This window comes from Schistocerca serialis, chromosome 8, assembly GCF_023864345.2.
Source record: "Schistocerca serialis cubense isolate TAMUIC-IGC-003099 chromosome 8, iqSchSeri2.2, whole genome shotgun sequence".
Lineage (NCBI taxonomy): Eukaryota > Metazoa > Arthropoda > Insecta > Orthoptera > Acrididae > Schistocerca > Schistocerca serialis.
The window spans coordinates 242,884,599-242,893,780 of record NC_064645.1 but is presented as its reverse complement, the minus strand read 5'-3'; the positions used below and the strand labels follow the sequence as shown (position 1 = coordinate 242,893,780).

At 41.0% G+C, this 9,182-nt stretch overlaps 1 protein-coding gene across 1 annotated transcript in view; it reads right to left on the bottom strand.

The window, feature by feature from the left end:
• Nucleotides 1-6,352: 6,352 nt before the first annotated feature.
• LOC126416274 (tubulointerstitial nephritis antigen-like) overlaps nt 6,353-9,182 on the bottom strand; it is a 544,598-nt gene continuing 541,768 nt past the window's right edge. The window contains exon 10 of the mRNA XM_050083911.1: nt 6,353-8,213. Coding sequence (XP_049939868.1) covers nt 8,034-8,213 — 180 coding nt within the window. The 3' untranslated portion in view covers nt 6,353-8,033. The remainder of the gene's footprint in view (nt 8,214-9,182) is intronic.

The window sequence follows — 9,182 nt, the reverse complement described above, 5'->3', positions numbered from 1 at the left end:
TAATTTGATAGTGACATATCTCCTGATGAGGGGTAAATTGAAGAACTTTGTTACGAATACTTCAACAGTTTATTGTTAAAATTTTGACCATTGAAATGTCTTTATTTTGTACGCTGTCTGACTTCACTTTCTGTGTACTGACTGGCAAACATTCATCAGAAGACCTGAAACTACCACACAGCCAAACAATTTTCAAGTGGGCTCCACAAGTACTGTGCTACCCGAGTAACTGCTTCCTTTGTGTAGTGAACCCCTGACCTATCAAGGGGAGTCCTACAATTTTCTACCCCACAATGCAGTTCCAGAAATGTGAAGCCAAGACCATTACAGAATCAATGATGCCTTTGGTTGAGACCTTCCACTCAGTTCCAAACAGTTCCAAACCAAAGAACCTCAATCACCTTTTTTTTTTTTTTTTTGAGTCATCAGTCTTCCGACTGGTTTCATGCAGCACACTGTGAATTACTCTCCTGTGCCAATCTCTTCATCTCAGAGTAACACTTACAACCTACATCCTCCATTATTTGCTAGCTGTATTCCAATCTCTGTCTTTCTCCTGTCTTTCTCTACAGTTTTTGCCATCTACAGCTCCCTCTAGCACAATGGAAGTCATTATCTGATATCTTACTAGATGTGCTATCATCCTATCCCTCCTCCTTGTGAGTGTTTTTAACATATTCCTTTCCTCTCTGATTCTGCACAGAACCTCCTCATTCCTTACCTTATTAGTCCACCTAATTTTCATCATTTGTCTGCAGTGCCACATCTCAAATAATTTGATTCTTTTCTGTTCCGGTTTGGAAGAGCTGCCCCCCCCCCCCCCCTTCCAGCAGACAAACCAAGTGCCCAACAGAGTTCCAGAGTTCTTTCCAGCCCCAAACACCATTTCCCTAGGTCACTCCATAAAATGTCTAATATTGAAGCTCCAATCAACTAGCAGTCCCCTGTCCATGTGCCTGCTCAGACTCTGGCTGAAGCAGCAGCCACCTGTCCACTCACAGTCTGGTGCAGTGCAATGTGCCTCAGCAGCAGAGCCTATGGGTGACACAAGTGACGCCTGAGGTGTCCCACCTGACACACCAGTTTCTCCTCCACTGCTACACCTCAAGGCAGTGGCCTGAAAACAGCTGACCACAGCCAAAAGTATCTTCAGCTGTTTGTTAACTGTGGTCAGAATCTCCTGCTTCTGCACACAGCATGTACACATCCTATTCACCCTAGTGCAACTGATTTAAGAATTAACTATTATTTTCTCATTATACTTCATTTTATTGTGTTGTCCAAGTGTCACTATGGGAAATTTTTTTAATGAGATTTTTTACTTTTAATATAATTTAGAAGCAAGGGTAGGTAGACAAGTTGGATTTGTACCTCATTAGGATATGGGATAGAAAAAACTTGAGCATTTTCCTCATGGCCAGTTTAAGGCCCAAGTGGCACAAGCAGTTGCTTGGCACCTGAAGGCAGAACTGCCCAAATGAAAATATTTGTTCTAAGAACCAAAGGAAATGCAGGTGACTTCTTACCTTTGATAAATCTCTTAGATTGAGAACACATACTACTCCACAGCTGTAAACATGGGTGGGGAGACGGGGAGACAGAGAGAGAGAGAGAGAGAGAGAGAGAGAGAGAGAGAGAGAGAGAGAGAGAGAGAGACACTACGTGTTTGTGTGTTTTCACTCAAATTCCCAGAGTTTTGCAGACTTTTTTCAGACTGAAATTTAAAATGTCCTAGGATATGTTTGCAAATAAAATTTTTTGAGGTGCTATATCACTTATTACCTTTTGTCTAATACTAAAATGAAAACAAGATATAAATAAAGTTGAAGATTTATTAAAGAACAATATGCCCTACTGTTTGAGATGAAAAATACTACAGGCTATTTCCAAAATTAAATTTTTGTTATGGTACAAATGATATACCAACATTTTGAACTTGTCTTTGGAAGCATGCAGCAAGAAGCACAAATAATAATGTGAGAGAAATGTGTCTCAACTTTCTTTTCTTGTGACTGCTAAAGTTATCTACATTAAAGAGAAAAAACAAAAAATCAACAGCTAATGTTTTCTGATTACAGTTGTGGAGAATTTTCTGATTATGTATCATTAGCTAAACACAAACCAGTGAACACAAACACTAATCTATTTACATTTTCATCATTTTTATATGTTATAAGCCCTTGTCTCTCCCACCACCTATGGAAGCACATCACATGTTGACTATTACTGTTCAGAACTATGCAGCACCTAGACTGCCAACAGGCACAGGGTCAGGAGGTTGTGGAGAAAACAGATGGATAAGGGAAAAGAGTAGGGAAAGAGGGGCACGTGTGTTGGCAGTTGATGGCAAACAGAGAGAGTGAGAGATGAGAATGGGGAGGAAGTGATAGGACAGAGGGGTTGGAATGGTTAGGTGGAGGGTTTGGAGACAGCATGTTACCGTAGATTGAGGCCGGCATAATTATGGGAGGGAGAATGTGTTGTAAGGAAAACTCTCATCTATGCAGTTCAGTGAAGCTGGTGGTGGAGCGGAGAATCCAGATGGCAAAGGTAGTGAAGCAGCCATTGAAATCAAGCCTCTTATGTTCAGCAACATATTGTGCCACAGGGTGGTCTATTTTGCTCTTGGCCACAGTCTGTCGATGACCATCCATCCTGGTGGACAGCTTATCCCATTCCACCAGGTGCCAGGCCACTTGTGAAAGCAGTAATGTCATATACCAGCTCTGCAGCAATCACTGCACAGCTCTTTGTATTGGTATGACTATCAACCAGCTGTCCACCAGGATGAACGGCCAAGAGCAAAGTAGACCACCCTGTGGCACAACATGTTGCTGAACATAAGAGCCTTGATTTCAATGGTTGCTTCACTACCCAAGCCATTTGGATCCTTCCCTCCACCAATAGCTTTTCTGAGTGGCCTCAACCTATGGTAATGTACTGTTCCCACATCCTCCACCCAACAGTTTTCTACCCTCTGTTTCCCGTCACCTCCTCCCCATACTCATCTTCCACCCTCTTTGTGTGCTGCCCTCTGCCAACACACTCACCCATCTTTTCCCTGCCCTTTTTTCTTTTTTGCTTTTTTTTCCCTCACATCCCTGGCCCACAACTTCCCAACAGTGCTCCTGTTGGCAGTCTGGTCCCTGTATACTCTGTCTCACATTTATTAAGCAGTAATCCACATGAAGTTTTGAGGCACAGACTAACTCCTGACAATTCCAGGTTTTCCAGACAAATTACTACAGTTCCTCTTTCTTTCCTACGTTGAATAAGGAGTTTTCTATTTGTTAGAATATAAAGAGGCATTTTCTAGCTCCATGTTCTCTTGAATCCTGCTGAAGTAACCAATTCTGTCAGGACAGACACCACTGCATGTTACATTAAACTGGTAAATCACATTGTGATATATGGTACACAACTGAGATAACTTACAAATAACTTGTGCCACTCATTCTGTGTGTGGAACCCGTAACAAGTAGGTCTAATATGGGATAATGAATGTAAACAAAGAAGGGCAGCATGAATAGTCATGGATTTGTTTGACCTGTGGTTGAGTGTAACAGAGATGTTGAAGAAACTCAACTGGCAGACTCTTGAAGATAGAAATAAACTATCCAGAGAAAGCCCATGTACAATGTTTTAAAAGCTGGCTTTAATTGCTGACTTTAGGAATGCACAACAACTCCCTCTGTATCACTTGCATAGGGATTGTGAGAACAAGATTAGGGTAACTGCAGCACACATAGAGGCATTTAAACAATCTTTCTGCCCGCACTTCATACACAAATGGAATGGGGAGAAACTCAAATAATTGGTGCTATGGGATGTACCCTCTGCCATGTGCTTCACAGTGGTTTGCAGAGTATAGATGAACATGTAGAGCTGCATGTTTTAGGGAGAATGGGGAGAGGGTAGGTGGAAGTAGTAGTAGTTGTTTTTGGAACATTTTAGTGAGGTTGTTACATTTGCATATTTCGCTGGTCAGGGAGGGAGGGAAGGGGGGACCAAACAGCAAGGTCATTGGTCCCATTGGATTAGGGAAGGATGGGGAAGGATGTCGGCTGTGCCTTTTGAAAGGAACCGTCCCGGCATTTGCCTGAAGCGATTTAGGGAAAACCTAAATCATGATGGCCGGATGTGGGATTGAATCTGCATCCTACCAAATGCGAGTCCAGTTGCTAACCACTGTGCCACCTCACTCGGTTTTCCATATTTAATTAGATATTAAAATTGAAACCTTCTGTTTATCCTTTACAGAACAATAACATACCTGTAAGTAATGATATATTATAAGTTCGATCCCACAAAAATTACAATACAAAGTGAATTATTCATTACCGAGTTACGTGATTTAAATGTTGTTAAATGTTCAAATGTAGTTTAAGTACAAAACATGGGACATCATTCTTTGAATGCTTTTTCTCTGGGATAAAAAATAACTACACTCCTGGAAATTGAAATAAGAACACCGTGAATTCATTGTCCCAGGAAGGGGAAACTTTATTGACACATTCCTGGGGTCAGATACATCACATGATCACACTGACAGAACCACAGGCACATAGACACAGGCAACAGAGCATGCACAATGTCGGCACTAGTACAGTGTATATCCACCTTTCGCAGCAATGCAGGCTGCTATTCTCCCATGGAGACGATCGTAGAGATGCTGGATGTAGTCCTGTGGAACGGCTTGCCATGCCATTTCCACCTGGCGCCTCAGTTGGACCAGCGTTCGTGCTAGACGTGCAGACCGCGTGAGACGACGCTTCATCCAGTCCCAAACATGCTCAATGGGGGACAGATCCGGAGATCTTGCTGGCCAGGGTAGTTGACTTACACCTTCTAGAGCACGTTGGGTGGCACGGGATACATGCGGACGTGCATTGTCCTGTTGGAACAGCAAGTTCCCTTGCCGGTCTAGGAATGGTAGAACGATGGGTTCGATGACGGTTTGGATGTACCGTGCACTATTCAGTGTCCCCTCGACGATCACCAGTGGTGTACGGCCAGTGTAGAAGATCGCTCCCCCACCATGATGCCGGGTGTTGGCCCTGTGTGCCTCGGTCGTATGCAGTCCTGATTGTGGCGCTCACCTGCACGGCGCCAAACACGCATACGACCATCATTGGCACCAAGGCAGAAGCGACTCTCATCGCTGAAGACGACACGTCTCCATTCGTCCCTCCATTCACGCCTGTCGCGACACCACTGGAGGCGGGCTGCACGATGTTGGGGCGTGAGCGGAAGACGGCCTAACGGTGTGCGGGACCGTAGGCCAGTTTCATGGAGACGGTTGCGAATGGTCCTCGCCGATACACCAGGAGCAACAGTGTCCCTAATTTGCTGGGAAGTGGCGGTGCGGTCCCCTACGGCACTGCTTAGGATCCTACGGTCTTGGCGTGCATCCGTGCGTCGCTGCGGTCCGGTCCCAGGTCGACGGGCACGTGCACCTTCCGCCGACCACTGGCGACAACATCGATGTACTGTGGAGACCTCACGCCCCACGTGTTGAGCAATTCGGCGGTACGTCCACCCGGCCTCCTGCATGCCCACTATACGCCCTCGCTCAAAGTCCGTCAACTGCACATACGGTTCACGTCCACGCTGTCGCGGCATGCTACCAGTGTTAAAGACTGCGATGGAGCTCCGTATGCCACGGCAAACTGGCTGACACTGACGGCGGCGGTGCACAAATGCTGCGCAGCTAGCGCCATTCGACGGCCAACACCGCGGTTCCTGTTGTGTCCGCTGTGCCGTGAGTGTGATCATTGCTTGTACAGCCCTCTCGCAGTGTCCGGAGCAAGTATGGTGGGTCTGACACACCGGTGTCAATGTGTTCTTTTTTCCATTTCCAGGAGTGTATATGAAAGTAAATTAAAGCAAATGAGAGCTCTGCATTGGGGTGAATGCCCTTTAATAACTGGAACCATTTCTTGTGTTTTTATGTGTTTTAACAGTTATTTTGAACTATTGTCTTGGTGTGAATCATGGCTTAGCAGACAAAATGGATTAGCATAGTTGATTTATTTGTTGCTTTGTATGATGACCAACCAGATAAAATAAAATAACTGCTCTCTTCTCATACTCCCTTTTAAAACTGACAGCATTCTTGTTATGTACACTTATAAGTGGAAACTGTGAGTTAAAGGTTGTTTGCAACTTTTTTCTCAATAGTTTCCAGATTTGTTGACCAAATCATAATTTTCATTTTGGATAATATTTGTCACTTGTATTTAGGAAATTGTAGTTAAGGTGCCACACCTAGGTGAACAAAAGACGTGCAGTGTTTAATGTCTAATTAAATACAACATAGTGTGCAACAGTTTTGTACAATAAAACACAGCAGTGTGGAAATAAAAATTTTATTCGAGGTAAGACTCAAGTGTATAATTATAGTATAACTATATTGGCAGTGAACAGTAAATAGAACTTAAATAATCAAATGTTAAACAATATTTACAGTTATGTTATAAAAAAAGTACATTCACTCACATTGTGCACCTACTGTACATAAACGGTATCACATTACATTTGCATCAAGAATACGAAATATTCACACTACTCTGCAAATTTCTGGAATTCATGAATTATTTCTGATAACCACTACTACACTACCCATATTCAGACAGAACAATATAGATACAATTTTCTCTGACTTAATAACACTTCTTTCAATCACATTTCACATATTTAGACCACAACATGGTTATCATTTCTTCCACTTACATATCTAGCAGATTGTCCACCTCATGACTGCGTCATTCAATTACACACATGCACAAAAGTATAGTGGTAGTTAATTTCAAGCAGAAATATCATCTTTCTGTCATGAAATCATTGTGTGAATTGTTTTGGCAGTATCTTATGGGTTAAAATCCCTCGAACACTAAATGTATAAGTGTTAGGCACAATGCAAAATTCAATTATAATAAAGCCTGACATTATTTAAAATATTACACTCTTTATCTTACACTAGCATCAATAAATTAATTAATACAATATGGCCTTAGTCAAAAGAACAATTCATTTGTATCTTACAAGTGAAATTTATATTTCACAGAAATATTTTAATTCTTTCAGTAACCAACATTATATTCATTTATTTTTCTATTTGACTTCTCAGAACTTTGGTTTCCATGTAAAAAGCTTCTGCTGCACCTTTCATAAGGAATGCAAAGATTATAGTTTTGTTTAATGCAACAAAGAAGATTCATGGTACATCAACCAACATCTTCCCTGTCACGTGTTGCCATTATTATGTTACTGATTGCCTTTGGACTATTTATATTCATAAACTTTCATGATTTTTAATATCACGACAGTTTATGATCAGAATTAAACCTAATGATTTTTATAAAAGCAGTCCACTTAAAGCAAAGTCAATACTGTAGTGAGTGCAGTATCTCTAAGTCACACATGAAACACCACACAATTACTTGACTGATTGCTAATTGCTTTATTATTAGAAAGTGCAGTTTGTTGTTTTGGATTTGTTGAACTCTTTACTTAAATATCTGTTTTTTATTAATGCCTAATACAAAGGATAAAACACTTTTTATAGTAGAAACCATACAGTAATTCCTTTAAGCAGGAACAACTGTTAATTTTTTGGAATAATAACAAATTGATGCGATGAACAGTGAAAGGATAAGTGCTTAGCAGTCCATCCAACATTAACAAACCTCATCTTCCTTAGTACCATGTACATGAACAACAGTTTTCAAGGGCACCATTTTTGTCAAGAAATGTTCAGCAGTATTCTGAATTTCAGCACAGTCATTACTCCAGCATGGTGAAACAATCAAGTTAAAGTGCAAAGAACTGGTGTCACATGTTTCAGGATTTTGTGTGCTGAAAAGAGGACAGAAATCCAACAAGAAAGACAATTATATGCAGCTATTGTTTTTTGAATGCCGGATTAAGAATCTACATGTCTCACCACTGAAAAAGAGCCCCACTAACTTGTGAAAACAACCTTTGACTGACTGAGTTGCTGAGTTTCTTTCTAGTGGTTGCATTCCTTAGCCTCAGTACACAACATTGCTGAGGCGATTGTCTTGGTTGCTCATCATATTATCCATGACAGGGGTTTGTGTGTCTGCCCATGCTGCTACAACAAAGTTTTCAATTTCACACTCATTTGTTCCTCTGCGAATCCGGAAATATCCATTTTCACCCCATTGGTCACCCCAGGAATTAGCCACAATCTGGAAATGATAAACATTTTCCAAGTTAAAATATTTCACAGTTAATCTTTGTGGAATGTATATAGTATGACAGATGAATTTACATGTATCTGTAGTTCAGTCATTGAAAAGTTTTCAAATACAGTTGTAACTTAACTCTTTATATGAAAACCCAAATTAGTATCAGCTTTACACATTAGGATGATAGCTGCAATGTTTGTCATTTCTGTACTTGTTCTTATATTTTAAACTAAACAAGGCTTGTTCAGGAAGTAAACATACTATGACCATAATAGAGTGTGGTTTTTTTGATTTTTGAGGTTTGGAACACTGAGTGGTAGAGGGGGATCCTCTGACCAGAGTGAAAATCACAGGCCTGTGGTAGTATGTAGACTCATATTTTAGTGTCCAGTTGTGTGAAAGATGCCAGTAAGAAATTCTGTGAAGTACAAGCCACATAATATGGTTATTTTCCTACTTGCAGAAGGAATAACACTTTTTTTTGTGAATCAAAATGTTTAATGGCAAAGGTGTTATGAACAGAACAAGTGTGTTTTAAGTGGTGAAAAGAATTTAGTGGAGGCAGAAAAAATGTTTATGAGGAACAGATGAGAGGAAGACCTTTTATTTTCAGTGATAAGTTTGTGCAAAAAATCAAGGAAACTGTTCATGAAGACCAATAATTGACAGTGGATAAAATTTCTGTGATCTTTCCATAAGTCTCCAGAGTACTCCTATGTGAAACACTCAGAAATTATGGGATACCAGAATCTCTGTGTGGGATGGGTCCCCAAAACAGCTGACAGATGAGCAGAGGGAAATCAGCTGAGTAGTGTCCATGAATTTTTTGAGCAACTTGAATTGGAAGGTGAGGATTTTCTGAGCTCTATTGTGACTGGAGATGAAATGTGGATGGCTTATTAAATATCTGAGACAAAAAAGACAGTCATCACATTGGTGTCATTCCAAATCCCCATCTGCCAAAAAATT